Source organism: Ursus americanus, chromosome 7 (assembly GCF_024610735.1).
Source record: "Ursus americanus isolate L20-20 chromosome 7, mUrsAme1.1.p, whole genome shotgun sequence".
Taxonomy (NCBI): Eukaryota; Metazoa; Chordata; class Mammalia; order Carnivora; family Ursidae; genus Ursus; species Ursus americanus.
Genome location: NC_142133.1, coordinates 17302885 through 17326185, shown reverse-complemented (window position 1 = coordinate 17326185; position 23301 = coordinate 17302885). Strand labels below are relative to the sequence as shown.

Here is a 23301-nt window from a genome sequence, read left to right as displayed (position 1 = left end):
TCATATATACATATGCATAGGAAAAAAAGTTCAACTTCAGGAATAGAATAATTTAATTAACACTACTATTTTAGCTTTCAAAATGAATGGCCTGTAAAAACCAGGAAAAGCAATACTTAAAAAAAGACTTTCTGAAATTTCAACTTTCTCATTTGTAGAACTTCAACTTTGTAACACCAAAATGGAAAGGGCGTGTGTATGTATAAGTATGAGACACTTACATCTACGCTATCCACCCAAAAGAACAGAGAAAGTACAACAATGTTATAAAACAAGGTTTATTCTGCAATATTTTATCATAATGAATTGCATCTCTTTGGTAAAAATAAACTTTATAAACATTTTAATAATCAGAGATTAGATACAAAAACTAAATATCTGTTAGGCTGCTTTTAATATGAGCAAAGACTGGCAACAGAGAAGTGGTTCACTTGTGACTGGTCATCTACTGGCAGTTGTAACTCAAACTCAGGGCAATTTTTATGCTACATTAGAAAAGAGGATAAGGAAACCAGTTTAATAACTCAAATTTCTTGAATCGGAAAGTATTCTTGCACTTTCATTTAAAAATAAATAATAGTTACAGTGAATTGGCAATTATACATTTTTATACACTATATGATGGCAACATAATACTTTAAAATTAAGCACTTAGTTTAATAAGAAATGTACAACAATTTTAAAAACAAGTTTTGACAATGGCACTGGCAGTTAGATGCAAACAAAATGTGCTTTAAGAAAAAATGGCAGGTATAACATTAAAATACTCTATTGTGTCTTTCAATAAATATTGAGTACATCATTAACATAGTGAATTAAACTTTGTTTAAATCAAAGCTTACACATTTCAAACAACCAAAAAAACCCCACAAAACTGTAAAGTATATGTAAACCAGAAAGCCTCAAAGTTTAATTAAATGCTATGGTCTTCATGAATGGTTGTTAAGTTACTGTAATATTTAAGACAAAAGTCTTTACAGCTTTGTGAGGTATTCACATCTGTTGATTAAATTGCTAGGAAAGGCCTCCTGGTCTACGAAGACACACACATTCCCTCAAACTTTCTCTACCTTTGAATTCGTGCTTATATATATTTAACTGACCACCTAGTATGAACCCTTTACATAATGCCTCAGAAAGAAGCAAAAGAAAAAATATATATATTCTAAACCTTACTATATACAGGGGAATCTAAGTTAAGAGAAGTCATGCTGGCTATAGGGAGGGAAGGAAAGGCTCAAAGGTGGAAAAACGGAGGCAATCCACCAATAATTGGCTTTTCCATGAATACATGTTTTCTTTCTCTGAATCTGAAAGGTAAAATAAAATATTAATGAATTTAGTAACATATTGCACAAATAAATTTCAAAAATCTATACTCAAGAAACACTGATTCTATTTGGGATGTGAAAGATGAAGATTAATTGTGCTGACTCAAAACTTTCACTAGAAATCTATTATAAAACAGAATCGGCTGTAACAATTTATATTGATATAAGGCAAATTATGTTAGCTTAAATCACAGTTTTAAAATATGCTGGAACATATATAACCTCTCTGGGATTGCCAAACTGTTTCTATTACGGTATAATTTCTTATTAATATATTATTAGAAATACAATTTCCAGTCCATAGGACTTGAAATGACTTTCCTTAATTGGGTGGTTATTAGTCATGTTTTTATCTGAACACACCTGAGGAATGGGATCATATCTACAAAAGTAATAACGGGGGAATCATAATTAAAAAGGTACTTCCCCTTGAAAATAACTGCCTTGGTAAATCAGCAAATGGAAAGTGATGCACTGAATTCTGAATAAGAATTAAGTGTAAAATACCATGTGACTTCTTCCCATTAGCTTTTAGTATGACAGTGTTCATTGTCCTTGCTAGTGATGCATATAAACTTTTACATTTGTGGGAAGAGTACATGAAGAGGGAGAGAATAGTAAGTTTAAAGAATTATTGTTATTTATATTAAGCCAAAATAATTTTGAAGATCCCTCTTAAAGGGGGACAACTCTCCCCCTCCTTATCTTAGATCCTTGTCCTCTGCTTACGAAGAGTAATTATCTAAATGGACAGGAACCAGAGAGAACATCTGTGGTACAGAATTTCAGTAGAACAGAATAAATTGGAACCAGATCACTGAAACACACCGTTACTAAGGTCTATCCAGAGGGCCACCACAAACAGCTTAAAGATATTGTTATTAAAATGAGTTTTATAATCTGTGTACTAGTTATACTGTGGTATAAGCATTTTTGTGTGTGTGTTATAGTCACCATCTACAGTAAAAGGTGTTAACTTGGATTAGCCATTCTCTATAGATGTGACATACGTGAAGGAAAAAAAAACCCCAAATACCTCATTCTGCATACTTAAGAACTATTTTTCATTATCAACAAATTTAAAAATTACTGTATTTCAAGAGCACCAATTCTATTAATGTGGCTATCCAAGTTCAATTACAATTACCATGGAAACAGGACAGATAATATTAATGTTATCCCTGGCTTAAAGTTTTGCCAACTGAAAAAGATGTTTTCATTATGCTTCTCATTCGACAGTTTTGCCCAAATAAAATTTACAACTTAAAATAAAAATATTTGTCTCTTAAAAAAAAAAAATCCAAGAAAACGCTTTAGTCATAGAAATAGCTGAAAGTAACCAACCAAAATCACGAGCCTATGTATCTATGTGTGTGTGTATGTATGTATGAAATTATCAGAAAAATGAAAACAAGGTCATTGTTATAAAACAGAATGTACCATGAGATAAGATCAAACTTTTGGAAAGTTGCCTCCACCAATGTAAAAAAATATATATGATGAGTAATTTTAGTTTTATTAGTATCCTATGTTCTTTCTAAATAATAGTCGAACTATAAAAATGATATGGAAAAATGTCTCATAGAAGCAGATTTGTTCAAATACTTAAAATGCCTTAGTCAATGCACCTTTGGAACAGCGCTGTAGAATCCAAGCATAGAACGAATGGCACATACATATTATACTGTCTTTCCCAAAGGGTGTACTGTATAAGATTTAATTTTTTATGAATATTGAAACTCATGAAGGTACTTTGTCTCTACAGTTTTGTTAAATCCTTTTAAATTTAATTAGGACTACAAACTTAATTCATACAAACCTTGGACAGAAGTTTTTTCCTAAATGATCTATCTTTAAGAGGACATTAAGTAGTAACTATTTAAAATGTTTATATTAGGTTACACTCCATTCCTACCACAAAATTCCCAGAATGCAGTCCATTTAACAACAAATGAAAGATTCTCATATTGCAAAAAGTGTGTCAAAATGGGTGTTAACCCCAAAACACACTTTATGGCTATATCCTCTCATTGGATTGTTTCTACTCAACAAAGCCAGCTAATGGCTAAAATTCAAACAATGGTTGCAAAGCACTCTGGGAACAAACGGAAGGCCCCAATAAAAGTTATGCAACATCTGGGAAGTAAAAAAAAAAAAAAAATTCAAAGATAATATTGTAATAGGACTTGGAGTGTTCTTAGATGAAATTTTACCACAAAACCGCCTTTTCTAAATTTCAGAACTCCTTGCTTGCTACTTTCTGCCTGTGTAAAGGAGCTTTCTAGACATCTAGGACCTTTTCCAATTTATATTCAACTTTGTCCATGCTTCAACAAAAATAATTAAAAATTAAGACAAAATAAAAAATCCAAATCTCGTTCTACTGGATTGCATGTGTCCCGAGGGAAGTATGTGAGAGAGACATCAGCAACATTTTTAGCTGGATCAGCAACTATAGTTAATCACAGACTGGAAAAAAAAATGAAAAAAGTTATAGAGTTGCCAATTCTTACACTTCAACATATTAACAGAATAAACGATTTTTCCCACAAGTTTTAAGACAGAGGCTGTAGATTTTCTTATATAAAAACTTCCAAATCTTAGAGACACTTGACACAAAAATTATGCTTTTAGGACTTGGCATCGTATCTATGGTTGGGCATGATCCTAACAGCAATTATTTAATAAAATTAAAACAAACAAATGTTTTGAAATAAACACGTAATTAGCACCCCTCCCCCACCCTAAAACAAAAGAAGTCCATTATGGCTTTGATATCCCTTGTAAAGAATTAAGTAGAAGAGTATTGCCACACTTTAAAGTAATTTCACACTAATAAGTATTTCTATTTTTTCCGCTGCTTTTGATTTTGTGTCTTTGCAGTACTTATTAGGGAACCCAGGCATGTACGGATTCCAGCAAGGTGGAGCAGAGATCCAGCTGCCTCTTTGAGCTCCTCATCAATTTCTTGACATAACTGTTTGCGCATCTTTTTGCCTGGCTGCCCCTTCTCAGAGGTATCCGCACAAGCCTGTGATGCATAGCCACTGTCTCCAAGAGGATCATCTTCATAATCAACATCTGTATCTTCTTCACTGTGAAATCCTTCACTGCCATCACTTCCCACGTGGCTACTCTTTGGGATAAATTCATATGCCTCATCCACAGAGGACAGAGAAGACACACTAGACCTGGACGCACAGCGCTGTGCCGCCATGCTACTCGCACTGTAATTGTGGTCTTCTTTTGGATCAATGCTCGTGGCCAAAGAATCACTCTCTTGCAATCGCACAGTACCGGGATGATTAAATGCATTGCTGTAACTCCTCTTTTTTTGCATTGCTGTTTTAAGAGGAAGAGGCTTCTCACCTGTGGAAAAGAAAAAGTCCATCAATAGGTCAAATGCATTTGATTGCAAGACAGGCCATTTAAACAACTATATCACTACTGAGTAGCAAGTGCTTTAGGGTTAGTAATGTTCTGCAGGTTTTTGTTCACTTGTTTCTTCTTTCACTAAGACCGTATCATCCTGTAGGTATTAACTAGTAACATTTTCAAAATCACTTAATGATATGTCTTGACCTTTCCATGAAAAATATAATTATTTTGAGCTGTTTGTACAGAATGCATCAGTAAGAATGTGCCACTTTTGAGCTAACCATTTTCTTGCTGATACTTAGATTTTCCCAATTTTTCACTACTATGAATAATAGTGCAATGAAAATCCTTCTAGATGCCTCTTCTTACACATATGCAAATATTTTTTCTAGAATACCAAGCAACAGAATTTTTGTTTTTTTTTAAAGAGTTTATTTATTTGACAGAGATAGAGACAGCCAGCGAGAGAGGGAACACAAGCAGGGGGAGTGAGAGAGGAAGAAGCAGGCTCCCAGCAGAGGAGCCCGATGTGGGACTCGAACCCGGAACGCCGGGATCACGCCCTGAGCCGAAGGCAGACGCTTTAACGACTGCGCTACCCAGGTGTCCCAAGCAACAGAATTATTAAGTAAAAGAATATATACATTTCAGATTATAACTGGTATTTTTTTTTAACTGAAGTATAGTTGACATACAATCTTATATTAGTTTTAGGAGTATATCATAGAGATTTGACAATTCTATACATTATGTAATGCTCACCTTAAGTGTAGTCACCATTTAAAGTTATTACAATAATATTGACTATATTCCCTATGCTGTACTTTTCATGCCCCTGTGATTTATTTATTTTATAACTGGAAATTTGTAACCTCTTAATTGCCGTCACTTATTTCACTCATCCCCCGACCCTCCTTCCCCCTAGCAACCACCAGTTTCTTCTCTGTATTTATAAGTCTGTTTCTGTTTTCTTTTCTTTTCTTTTTTTTTAAATGATTTTACTTATTTATTTGACAGAGAGACAGTGCACGCACAAACGGGGGAGGGGGGGTGTGCAGCAGCAGGCAGAGGGAGAAGCAGGTTCTCCGCTGAGCAAGGAGCCCAATATGGGGCTCAATCCTAGGACTCTAAGATCATGACCTGAGCCAAAGGCAGATGCTTAACCGACTGAGCAACTAGGCGCCTGTTTTTTGTTTTTAAGATTTTTATTTATTTATTTGAGAGAGAGAGAGAGAGAACAAGTGAGGGGAGGGGCAGAGGAAAAGGAAGAGGGACAAGCACATTCCGCACTGAGCATGGAGCGTCACACACAGGGCTCAATCTCAGGACCCTGAGATCATGACCTGAGCCGAAACCAAGAGTCAGGCACTTAAGGGACTGAGCCACCCAGGTGTCCATTTCTGTTGTTTGTTCATTTGTTTTTTTTCTTAGATTCCATATATGAGTGAAATCATATGGAATTGGTTTTTCTCTGGCTTATTTCACTTAGCATAAAACTCTCTAGGTCCACTTATGTTGTCAAGAATGGCAAGATTTCATCCCTTTTTTATGGTGGAGTAATATTCCATTGTGTATATATATCACATCTTTATCCACTCATCTACTGATGGACAAAGGTTGTTTGCTTCCATATTTTGGCTATGCAAATAATGCTGCAATAAACAGAGAGGTGCATGTATCTTTTCGAATTAAGTGTTTTTGTTTTCTTCAGGTAAATACCCACAGATGGAATTATAGGATGGTATGGTACTTCTATTTTTAGTTTCTTGAGGAACCTCCATACAGTTTTTCATAGTGGCCGCACCAATTTGCATTCCCACCAATAGTAGGTTCCCTTTTCTCTACATTCTCATCAACACTTGTTATTTCTTGTCTTTTTGATACTAGACATTCTGACTGGTATGAGATTTCCCTGCGGTTTTGATTTGCATTTGTAGCTGGTATTTTCAAACTGTTCTCCAAAATGGTTCTCCAAAATTTACACCCTACAGTGTATGACAATAACCAGTTCCCACAATTAACACCTAATATTATTAATCATTTTAATTTTTCATAATCTCATAGACAAAAAAAGGTAGTACCTCAATATTGTTTCATTTTGCATTTCCCTGTCTTCTAGAGAAGTTGCATATCTTTTCAAATGTGTATTGTCCACTTTATTTCCTTCTCTGAGACCCACGTAATTCATATATTTTCTTGGTTTTTCTGAACATTTTTCTTATTTCTTACTTGTAGAGTCCTTTTATATACATATGATTAATATTAACCCTTTGTTTGTTATATACATAGCAAAAAGAATGTTCTCTCAATGTTTTCCTTGTGTGACTTTTCTTACAGATATCTTTTATTGTCAGAACTACAAAATTTTGATTAGATTTACCTATTTTTTTAGTGGATTTTGTACTTTGTATATGAAGGGTTTTTCAATTCCAAGGTTATAAATATACTTTCCTATATTTTCTTATTTATGGCTTTCATTTTTACATTTAAATTTTCAACCTTAATTTCTACACATGCTATTTATTTCTTTGTTTCTTGGTCCATGTAAAACTATCTATCACAGTATTAACTTTAATCTCATAACTGCTCACATATACTAATGGAAATATAATAAAATAGAAACTAAGTAATTCAAATGCAAACACAATTTAGTTGGAAAAAACAATTTTGCCTATAAAATTTAATATTTTGTATTCTAAATTACATTTGAAAAAGCACTCACAAAAATGTATTTTAGGAAGAATGGCATGATTGCTTACATTCTAAAATTCCTTGTTCTATAGAAGTATTTAAAAGCATCATTGCAGTGGCAGCATCAATATCAGATTCTGAAAAAGGAAAAGAATAACAATATTAATGTTCTTTATAAAAGAGAGGCATTATAAATATTTGCAAAGGTAACCAACATTAAGATTTGGTGTATATTCTTTTACTTAAATACATACACGCACACACACATTAAACAAAATGAGACACATATTATTCTGCAATCTGTTTTTGTTCACTTAAAATTATGAACAGTTTTGTGGATAGTATCAAATAAAGGAAAACTGAGAAGTACTGGAGATAATAAATTTCTTATGATTTTCTTAATAACATTTTCTTTTCTCTAGCTTACCTTACCATAAGAAGACAGTATGTTATTCATAATACATACAAAATATGTTTTCATCATCTGTATATGTCATCACTAAGGCTTCCAGTCAACAGACTACTAGTAGGTAAGCTTTTGGGGAATCAAGTTATACATGGATTTTCAACTGCATAGGGGAAGGAGGCAGGGGTCAGCATCCCTTACCTCCCCATTATTCAGGGGTCAACTGTAATTAACTAAAAATGTACACTACGGCATTATTACTTTTTAGCATATTTACCTTTTTTTAAAAAAGATTTATTTATTTAAGAGAGAATGAGAGAAAGACAGAAAGAGAGAGGGAGGGAGGAAGGGAGAGAGCACAAGCAAGGGGAGGGCAGGAGGGAGAGAATATCTAAGCAGACTCCTACTGGTAAGGCTCGATCTCCACCACCCACGAGACCAGGACCTGAGCCAAAACTAAGAGTCGGACACCCAACTGATTGAGCCACGCAGGTGCTCCTACCCTTTTTAGCATTTAAAAAATATCTTTACCTGTGCATTATCTGCAGTTATAAAGTACATACTAGTTACAGGAGTTAAAAATATGCATTATTTGGTCAGTCTAGATTATGTGAATTTACAAATGTTAAATAATTATTGCTGGCACGAAAGTATTAGTAATGTTTCTAATCATAATTGTATGTGAGCCCACAAGTACTACAGACTTCATAAGAGGTCAAACATAATTATGGATATTCCATAAGGAAAATGAGCTTTAAAAGGCTGGTAAAATCAGCAGGTTCTACTCCAGATAAAGTCATTATACTCTCATATCTACTTTTCTGCTGGCAGTTCCTCTCCATCTTGGTGATCTATTATTCTGAATAACTATAATTAAATAAAAGTAATATGGTATAATCTAATATGAAGGAAAAGTTAGAAAATATTTAGAAATTTTAGATTATATAGGATGTTTAAAATAAGATTCAGATATGAAACCTCCCATTTCTTTCTGAAAGCTAGAAAATTTTTATTGCCCCAATGTTTTCCATTTTATTTGTAATCCTAATCATAGTTATTTTAGATAATAAAGCCATAAAGATATTGACTTGTTTTCTCCCCAACTTGACTACAAACTCTGTGAAGACAGAAAAAGTTATTGTTGGGGTGCCTGGGTGGCACAGCGGTTAAGCGTCTGCTTTCGGCTCAGGGCATGATCCCGGCGTTGTGGGATCGAGCCCCACATCAGGCTCCTCTGCTGTGAGCCTGCTTCTTCCTCTCCCACTCCCCCTGCTTGTGTTCCCTCTCTCGCTGGCTGTCTCTATCTCTGTCAAATAAATAAATAAAATCTTTGAAAAAAAAAAGAAAGAAAAAGTTATTGTTATTAACTTTACCAAAAAGACTTAAGTAAATCAGAAGATGGCTGTTCCTAAGGAGCACATTAATACTACAACTCTTTCCCCTTTAATAAAGTGTGACCTCATGAAACAAGAGACTATTTGAATGCCTTCCCAATTAAGTCTTATCCCCTATGTTCTATAATGCCTGGAATAGTAGGTCCTCGATAAATGTGTATATAATGAAGTATATGACCTCCTTTCCTTAGATTAAGCTAATTATCACCAAATTACTAACTTTGGGTATCATTGGGCTTGGCATGTTCTGAGTGTTATTAACTCATCTAATCCTTGCAACTTTATGATGTGGGTACTATTAGTGTTTCCTCTTAAAAATGAAAAACACCAGACACAGACAGGTCTCTAGGAATGATGGAGGTGGGACTTGAACCTCTCAGTAGTCTACTTCCAGAACCTAGGCCTTCAATTTGTACTCTATCAATCAACAATCATTCATACTTACTAAGATGACTAGAGTAGGAAATTCTGCAGGATTTACAGAATATACTGGAAATTCTCTATTTTGTCATTCACTCAATAAAATGAGTAACCTGTCATGAGCCAGACATCATTCCAGGCTGTGGGAATATAGCAAAAAACAAAACAGGAAAACCCCTGACCTCTCAGAACACAAAGGAATAATTAAAACAGTATGTCACAAGGTGATAAACACAAGAGAGAGAAACTAAGTTGAAAGGGGGATAGAGAGTGTTGGGAAGGGTGACTGAACTTTAAATACAGAGGTTAGAGAAGGCTTCAAGAAAAGGCAAGGGTTGAGCAAAGATTCAGGGAGATGAGAAAAAGAAGCCATGTAGATATCTGAAGGAAAAGTATTTCAAGGCAGAAGGAACAATAAGTAACAAGAATATGAATCAGTGTTTCTCACATCATAGCCAAGAAAAGATCTCTCCAATTCTGGTCTTTTAGAATGAAACCTGACAATAGTTTGATAGAGTTCAGTATTCTAACATGTCTTTGAAGAAGAAAAGGTGCAGACTCTAGCCCATATTGTATCTCTGTGTGAACTGGAAAAAAGCAAGTCTGCCTCCAGGTGAATGCTTCCCTGTATGAAGGCACACAGCTTGAAGACTGGAGCGTGGGCTGAATTTCAGACCCCACTCATTGCCTCAGCCAAGTGGCCTTGTGCAGGGCACATCTTGCATGGCACTGTGCAAAAGCCCTGACAGAGAGTTTCCTGTTCCATGAAATAAATTTTCTTTTAATAAAAAAGGTCCACCTTGTTTCCAATTTCATTAAAAAAAGAAAAGGAGGTGATGGTGAGGGAGAATCTAACACCAAAAAGCATAATAATGAGGAAACAATTTCAGAAAATTTACAGTCTTATAAATGAAGTACCTATAAAATCTTATCCAAAAAATTAGTGTATCTCTAGCTTAACTTCCTATAGTAAACTTCCATTAGAATTCAAGGAGTCATATTTCTGAAAAACAATACCTAAAACTAAAGAAAATTGGTGAGGCTTATGCTGACAACCTAAGAGAGCTGCATGAACACCACTTCTTTTCTTAGTTTCCAAATATTTAAAATGATAACAAAATCAGATACTACTTCTGTAACAGTAGAACAGGAAAAGTGTACCTTAAACACATTTATTTCTTGTATAGATTTATTATAACCAAATTAATTTAAACTCTCCCACATGAACTTAACTTTATGAAACCGAAAACTTCCCTGCAAAAAGATTTTATCTGTATGCAATTTGTTTGGTTTAGAACATTCTAAGTATGCTTCCCATAATGCCTTGCCAATTAACTCTAGAAAAATGATTACCTGTAAGAAAAATGACCCCACACACTCAGTAATCAAGAATACCTGATTATCAATGATTTGTCCAAGGTACAGTCTTGAACTTCTTAGAACAAATACAACAAAAACTCTCTGTGTAGACTTTACAAACAATTTTTATTTAGAGTACCCAATCTGTTTTGGTATTAAAATTAAACTGAAGACTTACTTGTTTATTGTCACAACTGAAAACACTTCATGTTATTTTTTCACAAATTGTGAGAATGTCTGCTCCCCAAAAGAAGCAGCAGAATTAGGATAGAATGGAATAAGAGCAAGAAGAGATTCTAAATAAACCCAGAATTCACAAAGAACATGTTCTCAAAATCTGTAAATGAACTGAGCTTGAAAGACTAAAGGTCAGAACTTATTGAGATAATAAAAATACGCAGTTTCCACAATTCCTAAATGTAAAGAGAAACCACATCTACCCATGCAGGAAGGAGAAAATGGATACTTGCATTATGTTAAGCCGGAACATTATCTGAACATACCCTCAATCCATTTAACTTCTTTGCAGAATTCTCTTCAGCTTTTTCACACCCTTTCCCTCCCTCATTTTTACAGACCATCATCACACTGCTTCCTAGGCTTGGCTTAGTGTAGTTCCAAAGAGCCAAAATGTTATCTGATACACAGAAAGACTTCTGGCCTAAGGATTTCTGCTTTTAAAGGTCATAGAAATGTCTCTAGGCCCGAAAGCAGCAATGCTAGAGAATCTTATGTTAATACATCACTAATTTATAATATTAACTATAAGTAGGGGGCAAAAACTACTAATTCAGAATTTTTATATACTTTGGAAAGTCATCTACAAAATTCTGGAAGTTAACTTGCTGCGTTCTTAAAGTTCTTTACACTTAACCTATAAAAGACATATTCTAAACTATATTCTAATCCAAACTTCTTCTGTAAAGGATCAATAAGTATTTTAGGTTTTGCCAGCGAGGAGGCAAAACCAAGGAAACAATAGAGAGATCTCTGTTGCAACTACTTAACTCTGCTCTTGTAGTGAATTTTCACATGCCTTGAAATATTATTTTTATCATTTTTCAACTATTTATAAACTCACAGGCCATATAAAAACAGGTGGCAGGCCAGATATGGCCCAAGGCCTAGTTGGCAACCTCTATTCTAGTCTAAGACAGACTTGAAAAGAAAGCTCTATACTGACAGTATTACTAAGAAATATTTTCCTATTTTCATGGAAAAATACACATAAAAGGAAATGAAAAAAAAGGGATATACAACAGTATACACAGTATAAGCCTAGCATTTGGAGAAAAAGTGTATGTGTGCGTGCACGTAGGAACATCTATTCATGTATAAGGTGTAAGAAGAACCAAAGTAATTAAAACAAAATGTTGACGATAATAGTAAGAGTAAATTTTAGTTTCTTTTTTTTCAATTTATTTAAATTCAAGTTGGTTAACATAGTGTATCATTAATTTTGGGTAGAATTTAGTGATTCATCACTTACATTTAACACCCAGTACTCATCACATCGGGTGTCTTCCTTAATACCCATCACTCCATTACCCCAACCCCCCATCTTGCCTCCCCTCTAGCAACCCTCAGTTTGTTCTCTATAGCTAAGAGTCTCTTAGGGTTTGTCTCTCTCTCTGTTTTTATCCTATTTTATTTTTCCTTCCCTTTCCCTATGTTCATCAGTTTTGTTTCTTAAAATTTAGTTTCTTTTTTATGTTTTTATTTTCCAAATCTTCTACAATGAACATATAATACTTTTATAATTAGACAAAAATTAAATAAACAAAAAACCTGATTTTTGACCTGAGCTGTTACGATTTAAAATAATGTTCTTATACATACCTTTGAGGGTTCGCACCTGGTTCTGCTTGAGTACAGAGCTTAAGAAGTGAGGTGATAAAGAGCCACTGAAAGATAGATAAGATAAATATGCTTATAAAAATCTTTTATTTTACTGTCTATAGAACTTAGTCACAAATACAACTATATTATACAATAAAAAACACAAACTATTTTTACCTTGTTTTCTTTGCTAATACTATTCAGTTTAGGAAGAGTCTGCCAAAGCAGAAAGAGCATTAGATCCAAGATAAAATCACAACTATTTGGACGTTCTTAGGCAAAATAATTAATTTCTTAGTTTCTTCATCTGTAAAATAGGAATAATTAAACCTCCCACATAGGGATGCTGTGATGAATAATAATAATGCATTTAAAATGCCTGTAACAATAGACAATACATAATAGTTACTATTTGGTTTTGTATTGGATGCTTAAGTTTGATATGATATTCATATAGGTGTTACCACAGAAATGAAAGCGTTTATCAAAACAAATGTGTGAAGAGAACTGTATGTAATGATGCAAAACAGATAAGTTCTTGATTTTATTAATAAAAATCAGTATCAAATTAAACTTGCTATAATCATAAAGAGATTAGGAGTTTGGACTTTCCTTTTTTTTAAGATTTTATTTTTAAGCAATCTCTACACCTAGCACGGGGCTTGAATTCACAACCCCGAGATTAAGAGTCACATGCTCTTTTGACTGAACCAGCCAAGTGCCCCAGTTCTGGCTTTTTTTTTTAATTCTAAAAATTAAAACATTTTTAAGACACACTATTTCTCTTCTTGGGAATTTGTGATAGCATAAAAAATCTGTTTTGCTAACTAAATTATAAATCTATTTCCCATTCATAGTTTTACATATACTGTATCATTCTCTTTCTGAACTTACCAATTATGACATGAAAGGGCTACAAAAAGGCCTATTAGATGGAACCATCATTTTGGCAAACAATGAAAAACAGAAAATGTTTCTAAAAAATATTAAGGTAATGTTTTAAAGTCAAAAATTATCTTTATACTGTCATTTATCTATCTGGTTTTAAACCACAAAATCATTTTTATTTAACATATGATAAAGCTAAAAGATAAAATCATGAAAATGCAACCTATCAAAAGCACAGTGAACTGCATATTTGATGGTATACAAGAGTTTGAATTCTCTCATTTAATCTTTAATTTAAAAAAAGCACAGCTAAATAAAACACATAAATGACCACAAGCAGAACTTACCATTAGTTTCTAAATTATTTTTTTTAAACTAGGATACCTCATAAGCACCACCGTTAACGGATAAAGAAGATACCAAGTCCCAGCAATGAGGATATAAACTCTGATAACTTTTCTAGGTTTCATTTCATAAAGATAAACCACTCAATCATTCTTGTGATAATAATCCTTTCAATCTAACTAGTAAACAAGCTTAAAGTCTCAGTGAGTAGATATATATTACTAATTTCAACTTTAACCTTACTAACTTTTTATTGCATTTCAGCCACCACTCCAAAGTTACTTAGTAATAGTTTAAGAAATTAAACACTGTATGAAATATTGATAATTGTTGCAGCTGAAGAGTTCATTATAGTTTTCTCCCTCCTTTTGTGTATGTCTGAAATTCTCCATCTAGTATTTTATTTAAAAGCTTTTAATTTTTCCAAAAAACACATTAACCATTAAGGCCACCCTCAAAAGTATCTCAACAAAGTCTGGCATTTTCAATTCAAACGAATGTACATAATAGAATTCAAAAAAAAGATTCCAAAGGCTTCTTTAGGAAACAGAAACAAAATCTGATTTGAAGTCTCATTTTCAGCTTTGACTTGAAATGGGAAAGCTGTAAGATCAATAGGAGTCACAGAGTTTGAAAACAAGAGCCAAGGAGATATATTGCAATTAAATTTACCAGGAGAAACAAAACAAATAAAAAAGTCAAAGCATTATTTTACTTGTCAGACATTTTGAAATTTGAGACTGTTAAAATAATTTTCAAATATTAAATGTGCTGTGAAAGATAATCAAACTTAAAATAAAAAAAGAAATAAATATATACATAAAAATGTTACAATGACAAACTTAATCATCTTATTTTAAAAAGTTTAAATATACTTTCAATTTCCCATGTCTTTAGTCCGCATTAGTATTGCAGGCAATTAAAATAATTTAAACCTTTTGTACCTGTAATTATTATTACATCTTTCTTTAGGGTTTACTTAATTTACTCAGGAGTAACTGTATTTTCCAGAATATGTTCTCACCTATCACATATCCTGTTTCCTAATAATACAAGTTAGACTATAAGTAAAAATACCTTAGGCTAATGTCTTATCCATAAATTATTCTCTATTAAATAAAGAAAAACAAACCCAAACCTTACAACTTTGTTAGGTTTTTCCATGTCATACAATGAATCTTATAAGTCACCACTGACACTTATACGGAAGATCCTGTACCTTTGTGGAGATGCAGGAGGGGTGTAAAATGTTAATGCTGAGGAGAAAGGTTGCTTCTTCAGTGCCTGCATAAGGTTTGGTTTATATTCTGGATCAACACACCATAAGGAACCTTTTCCATTAACCTAAAATAAAATACACAAGAATTATTAACCTGCAACTTTAAGACATACACAATCAGTGCCTGAATAATTTTGCTAAATGTGTATGGGAAAAAAACCCTAGAGTACCTTTTGAATACAATGCAAAGGTTGAATTAAGCTTGCTATAAATGCATTGTATGGTCAAAAGCCCTTGAGGCAGGTGCCTGGGTTCTTATCTCCAGCTCTGCCATTTACCTGTTGTGTGACCTTAGGAAAGTTAACCAATCTCTACCTCTTCAGGCCATTATTCCTTCATTTGGAAGGTAGGGATGATAACACTACCTATCTCACAGGGCTGTTATGTGGATTAAATTATGCATAACGTACTCTGCATGGTGCCTGGCACATAGGGCCACAGGACATGTCAATCACTTCAAAGTCTGTGAGAATGGTACGACCCCAAGATGTACAGTGAACAGCATGGAGGGCTGTACAATTGGTCCTCCACATGGTAAGATGCAACAAATGTAAGCCATTGTTATTGTTATAGAAAAACCAGAAAGAAAAGGAAAAATTAAGCTTTCAATGAAGCATCATTTCCCCCAAAGTGATAAGCAGTATGAGATCAGGTGATACAGCAAAAAATAATTTTTATTTTTTAATGGCATTAACAGTAATGCTTAAGTTCTCATTTAAAGTAAATTTAAATTAAAAAAGCAAACGATTTCAGGGGCTTCTGGGTGGCTCAGTCGGTTAGGCAACCAACTCTTCATTTCAGCTTGGGTGTGATCTCAGGGTTGTGAGATTGAGTTGGCGGCGGCGGGCTCCACGCTCAGCGCAAGTCTGCTTGAGACCTCTCCCTTTCCCTCTGCCCATCCCTGTGCTCAGGCACACGCTCTCTCTCCAAATTGAATAAAGTCTTAAAAAAATGGTTTCATGAAAAGCACAGCAGAAGTCTCAAAGAGTGGTAAATCAACAACTGAGGTATGGAAAAGACTGCTGTAAAAGATAACAAAGAGGAAGGAAGAGTCAGCCCTTCCCTCAAGATGATTAAGTTACAACATTTGAGGGACTTTTAGATAATATGGCAATGAGCATACTAACCCAGATTCCATTGAAATAATCAGCAGAATCTAAAAATTATGGAATTTTTATGATTACTAGAAACTAGAGAAACCATTAACAAAAGTGCCCGTTAAATTTCAAGTGGGAGGTGCCTGAAAGAAGGACTTGTGTGATCCATAGTTTCCTCAATATGAAGGAACAGCTTACAGGAAGGTAAGTGGACAAGACACATGAAAAACCTCACTAATATTATCTAACGTGCAGGGAAGAAGGCCAGGCTATAATTCCTTCAAATAGGTTTGATAAATGCTGCACATTTTGGGGCGCCTGGGTGGCTCAGTTGTTAAGCGTCTGCCTTCGGCTCAGGTCATGATCCCAGGGTCCTGGGATGGAACCCTGCAAGGGGCTCCCTGCTCAGCGGGAAGCCTGCTTCTCCCTCTCCCACTCCCCCTGCTTGTGTTCCCTCTCTCGCTGTGTCTCTGTCAAATAAATAAAATCTTAAAAAAAAAAAAGAAAAAAAAGAAAAAGAAAAATGCTGCACATTTTACTTCCGTCCTTCTTAGAAGATCACACTACATACCAGCAGGTTAAGGGATCTAAACAGTCTTGCTATCATTATGCTTGTTTTATATGGTTTCCTAAAGTTATCTGACATAGAACCTCCTTCTCCCGGGTAATATTTGAGGAAGTCAGTGTTCTGTGGAACACTTATGAGAAAAACTGATGTAATTAATGAATTCTTGTAGAATATGCTTTCCAAAGATTAATGGAAAAAGCTACAAACATTGATTAGGCCATGAGGAAAAATAAATTCCCTTTTAAAGTTCACAACTTTAAGACTCCAGTGCAAAAAAAATAAATAAATAAAATAAAAATCCAACAACAACAAAAATTCTCTGACAACTTGGAAATTTATAATACTCTTAGATTAAAAAGATACCCAAGCTACAATTTTAGATTATCTAGTAAATAAAGGGTATAAACATAGCTATATGAAAACTAAGAGAATGTGGCCAAAGGCAAATTTATATCCACTTTCATTCATTCATTTTTTTTTTAAAGATTTTATTTATTCATTTGACAGAGAGAGAGAGCCAGCGAGAGAGGGAACACAAGCAGGGGGAGTGGGAGAGGAAGAAGCAGGCTTCCAGCAGAGGAGCCTGATGTGGGGCTCGATCCCAGAACGCTGGGATCATGCCCTGAGCCAAAGGCAGATGCTTAACGACTGCGCCACCCAGGCGCCCCCACTTTCATTCATTTTTTAAAAGACTTATGTATTTATTTGAGAGAGAGCACACATGTGCATGAGGGTGAGGGGCAGAGGGAGAGAGAATTTCAAGCAGATTCTACACTGGGCATGGAGCCCTACTGGTGACTCGATCTTACCATCCTGAGACTTTGGCCTGAGCCAAAACCAAGAGTCAGACACTTAACCAACTGAGCCAGGTGCCCCATCCACTTTCATTCGTAAACAACAATTGAAATATCTGAAATAAGCTTTTATCATATCTGGAGAAGGGTGGAGAGAAAATTAGATAATGTTATGTAATGTAAATATATTATATGAAAATTGATCATTGTTAAACTAGAAATCAGGAAAAGAATGGAATTGATAAATCAAGAGAGTATTCTAAAAAACCATCAATATGCTACACACCCTACTTGAGGTAGTCAAAGGAAATAATTGAAGGACTTTGGGAACTGTGATATCTATCACCTGCTAACTCTTCCTTCAGGATAAACCTGTTCTACTTCCTTAGCTGAACAACTTTAACTGCACATCCTGAACAGAAGCTGGACGACAAGTATACCTTACACATGGGCCACATCCATACACAGCCTACATACAGAACTCCACAGCCATGCAAGAAAATAAATAATAAATTTTAAAAAATTAAAAAATTAAAATTAAATTAAATCAATAAAATCTTCAAACAAAAAAAGATAAGGTAATTTATGTGTAAGTGACACAGAGCTGCAAAATAAATGAATACTTATTTCTGGGGGTTATTCTGAAATTGGCATAAAGTTAGAGTTTATATGTTTTTAAGATTTTATTTATTTATTTGAGAGCAAGCGAGCGAGCAAGCGAACACAAGTGGGGAGAGAGACAGAGGAAGAGAGAAGCAGACTCCCTGCTGAACAGGCAGCCTGACTTGGGGCTTGATCCCAGGACTCTGGGATCATGACCTGAACTGAAGGCAGACGCTTAATCGACTGAGCCACCCAGTGCCCTGTTTTTTTTTTTTTTTTTTTTTTTAAGATTTATTTAGAGAAAAAGACCACAAGTGAGCAAGTGGGGGGAGGGGTAGAGAAAGAGACAGAATCCTGAAGCTGACACCCCACTGACTGCGGAGCCTGCTGGATGTGGGGCTTGTTCCCAGGACCCTGAGATCATGAACCTGAGCCAAAATCAAGAGTCAGCTGCTTAATCGACTGAGCCACCCAGGCACCCCACGTTTATATGGTTTAATAGCAGTATATTCTACTCCTTTACCTCTAAGAGGGAGTTCTGAAAAAAATCAACAAGAACAAAATCAATTAATTCTGAGTAAGACATAAAAGGTAATAAAGAACAAGGAATAAACTAAATTTAGAAGGAAAAACAGCTGCTTTAGAAAAAGTATGCTATCAGTGTAAGCAGTTTTTAACATCCTAGCAACCTAAATATATAGGAAAAGAAAAACCATAGCTGTCATATCATATAGAAAGAAACACACCATACTATTAGGTGAAACTTTCTTCTGGCCTTCAGCAGCAAAATAACACATGAACTATATACTAAGTAAGTATTTGAAATTTTGATTTGTTTTTCAAAGGAAGTCAAATTTTACAAATGTACTTTTGAATGAAATTACTTAAATTAGATATGTCTTCAGTCAGTTGGCCCAAGGGATAAATGTGTTTTTTAATGATAGGGAAATAAGACTTTAAAACATTAACACCCACAACATCCTGAAGTGGTTCAGTTTCATACAGAAAAGTTATGTATGAATTATTTTTCATATCCTGACCAAGACAATTATTTTAATGATTCTAGCCATGTTCTATCTTGGTATTCCTGAGATTACACTCCTAGAAACTGGTTCAATAGTCTACTTTTTAAATTCTATCATGAGAATTACAAATTGTTCTGACCATAGTAGAATTGCTATTTCCTTGAAATAGTAAATGGGAAGAACTGGTACTGAAAACCTGCCGTTCAGGGCAGTTAAGTATCTTGAGTAAGGTCTCCAAATAATAGTCTGGTTTATGTTACCATGGAAGCATTTCCTTTCACTGGGTCTGTTCACAAACTATCAGTAACAAGAGATAAAATTATGTATTTGCTAACATTATGTTTTAGAGTCTTCAGAATAGAGGAATTTATTTTAAACTAACTCTCACTTAAAAATCTTGCCCCTTCTGGGGCGCCTGGGTGGCACAGCGCTTAAGCGTCTGCCTTCGGCTCAGGGCGTGATCCCGGCGTTATGGGATCGAGCCCCACATCAGGCTCCTCCACTATGAGCCTGCTTCTTCCTCTCCCACTCCCCCTGCTTGTGTTCCCTCTCTCGCTGGCTGTCTCTATCTCTGTCGAATAAATAAATAAAATCTTTAAAAAAAAAAAAAAATCTTGCCCCTTCATTATTGTGCTTAGATGACAGAAGACAAATAATAGTTTTAGACGTTAAGTATTGTTTTAAACTAACTTTGCCTATACAAAATAAGTCTGTGCAATGGAAACAGGAAATGTGCATTCTCTCATTTACTATTTTGCATTTTGGAACTATAAGGCTTCTGGACTTACATGGTAGAGAACCACTGAAGGTTTTGAAGAAATAAGGAATATACTAAGAAATTAACTTCAAAAAGATCTTAATGTTAGTTGTAGAGATAGTTTGGGAGAAAAAGCAATGTTCACTATTCCTGAAATGTTTTTACATACTTGCCCTGTACATTTTAATAGTTTTCCCCCCGACTATCTTTTCTGTGGCTTTTAGAGTGACTGAATTAAAAGTAATTAACTAATCAAAAAGGGCATTCATAAGTCCTGTTTATAGCTTAAAACTTTTATGAACTTTTATAGTGGTTGGCATGACTTCTTTTCCTGGGATTCAGTTATTGAAGCAAGTCATCACTATGCAAATATACAGACTAAAACTGTACTAAACCAGGGAACATTTCTAATTTTGTGTTTCCCAGCTCAAGTCTCACAGTTATAGTGTCTTAGTTTGGCTTTAAAAAAATTAGAGAAGTAGATATAAGACCTGGATGTTTAAATATTTAAAACATGAAACCCAAACCAAAATAAAAAAAAGACCACGTCTAACTTTTATAATTTTAAAATACTGAGGCAGATAAATACCTAGACCTGTCTATGGAGAGTATTAACTATGGTATGGATGATAGGGGGGAAAATCTCATCAGAAGCTATCCAGCTAACTGGGTATCATTACCACTTTGTAGTTTGGCCCAGACCTTGTCATCTTGACATTTTTTTTGAGATTATCATCTATAGATAAGACCTATTCATCAAAAAAGTGCTGGCAAGGTTGCCAAATTTAATTCCAACATTTTTTGGAACTAAGTACAACTTACTTGCCTTCTGCAGATTACAAGAGTACTGTTATTTCGAAACACTGATTCTAGAAGTATTTCATAAATTAAAAAAAAAAAAAAATCCACAAGCAACACCAATCCTACCCGACTGTATCACTTTCTGTCCAAACTTCAGACATTTAAGCAGTGTGGCTATTGATTTTGTGAAGACCATCACCTGCCAGTTTCTTTCCTCCTACCCTGACCTGTGGTAATAGCTTACTAATTTTTATCCCAATACATTACAATTTCTATATTTATCCTCATATTTTTTATTATCTCACAAGATGATTTCTTTCTCTTTATCACACTTTCCCCATACTCTGGACTGTATGCTTTCTTGTTCGCTAGCTCTCACTTCCTTAACTTCTTTCTTTGAGCATTCAAAAATGCTCAAGTTAATTATATAAATAATGCACACATTTAAAGATTAAGGATAAAAACAAATCCCTTTTGATCACTACCACAAATCAAACTACACTGGACATATTCTGTAATTTTTATTACAAACAATACCACAGTGGATATACATCTCATTGTATGCAAGTATGAATGTTACTCTCAGGGAGAAACTGGAATCTAATCCACTAGAACAAAAGATATGCACATTTCTAATTTTAATAATTGTAGCCAAGTTGCCCTCAAAAATGGTCATACTAATTTACACTTCTATTAGTGGTACGAAAATATCGGTATTATTTCCCCTATCCTTATCTAAATTGATATTATCATTTAAAATGTTTGCATTCTAATGGGGTACAACATACAAACATACTAGTTTGTATGTCCCTGATTACTAGTGAGGAGGAACATCTCTGCATGCTTATTGGCCATTTGTATCTCCTCCTCTGTTAACTGCCTGTTCATAATCTTACCCACTTTTTAAATTAGTTTTCATTTTCTTATTGAATTAGATGAATTCTTTACACACGGTGGTGTATTGCTCATTGTAAACATCTCCTATCAACTTCACATTTAATGACAGAATGTTGGTAGCTTGAAACTGGCCATGATGGAAATATTTATACTCTGAAAATTTACGAAAGCTATATTCCACCCCTACTCAATCCTTCCACATATACGAGCACACCATATTTTGAATCCCAATCTGTTTTGTCTCAATCACTTCTTCTTAACCAATCATTTTCAAGATTTCTGCAACATTTGATACTGTTGCTCATTCACACTTAAACTTACCCTCCTTTGCTTCCACTACAACATATTTTTCCTAGATTTTTCTACTGAAAATCAGTGCTGATGACTTCCAAACTTAGAGCTTTAATCCCACATTACCACTATTTCTGTACCATATTTCCAGGTACCTATTAGACAGTTCCCCTCTTATATCCCACCAGAAGTATAATCACAGTAGCTCTAAAAATAGAAAATAATTAAATGATACAATTCAAAATAAAATCCAACAAATACATGTTGGAAAGAACATATCCAACATTCCTAAAACTTTTAGTCATCTGAAAGGCAAGTTTGACTGAGGCTGGGGGAACCTGCTTCCAAGATGACTTATTCACACGACTGTTGGCAGAAGGCCACATTTCCTTGACACATAGGCCTCTTCATAAGGCTGCTTAAATGTCTTTATGATATGGCATCTGGCTTCCCCTATAGCTAGTTATACAAAGCCCAAGATGGAAGCTATAGTGCCTTTTATGACCTAGAAGTATTTCATAAATTAAAAAAAAAAATAAATCCACAAGCAACACCAATCCTACCCGACTGTATCAAAAGGCATGATCCATCATTTTCACAATATCCTCCTGGTTACATAGGTCAGCCCTATTCATTACTGAAGGGAACTCTACAAGGGCAAGAAAAGCGGAAGGTAGGGCTCATTTGGGGACCTCCTGGAGGCTGTCTATGACAGAGATTGATCCTTTCAAATTACGGAGGCTTTTTTAATAGCCTAACACATACTTGGTCTTCATAAATACCCATGTGTAGTAGACAATGTGTTAAGATAGCAATATGTTACAAAAGATAACTAATACAACCTCCTTTTAAGTTAGCTGTAAGATGATGATAGATGATGATATATCCTAATGTCTTGCTACTCGTGGACTAATGGCACCAGGATCAATGGGGAGCCTGTTAGAAAAGAAAGCCTCAATCTCCACCCTAGATTTGCTGAATCAGAATCTGCATTTTAACAAGCTTTCCAGATATTAGTGTATACACTTAAGTTTGAACAGCACTATCCTAGAAAAATCCTTCAGTCACTTAAAAACATAATTACCTGCTCCTAATTTTTATTCAAAACAAGGGTTCTTGTTTTACTCAAAACAAGGAG

The 23301-nt window shown here is 34.6% G+C and overlaps 1 protein-coding gene across 4 annotated transcripts in view; it reads right to left on the bottom strand.

The window, feature by feature from the left end:
* Positions 1-264: 264 nt before the first annotated feature.
* The window catches only part of FOXN2 (forkhead box N2), a 60179-nt gene continuing 37142 nt past the window's right edge, over positions 265-23301 (bottom strand). For all 4 annotated transcript variants that reach the window (XM_045787949.2, XM_045787947.2, XM_045787950.2 and 1 more), the window contains exons 3-6: positions 15271-15395; positions 12819-12883; positions 7469-7537; positions 265-4700 (exon numbers count right to left, since the gene is read on the bottom strand). In XM_045787949.2, the coding sequence (XP_045643905.1) occupies positions 4177-4700; positions 7469-7537; positions 12819-12883; positions 15271-15395 (783 nt within the window). In that variant the 3' untranslated portion in view covers positions 265-4176. The remainder of the gene's footprint in view (positions 4701-7468; positions 7538-12818; positions 12884-15270; positions 15396-23301) is intronic.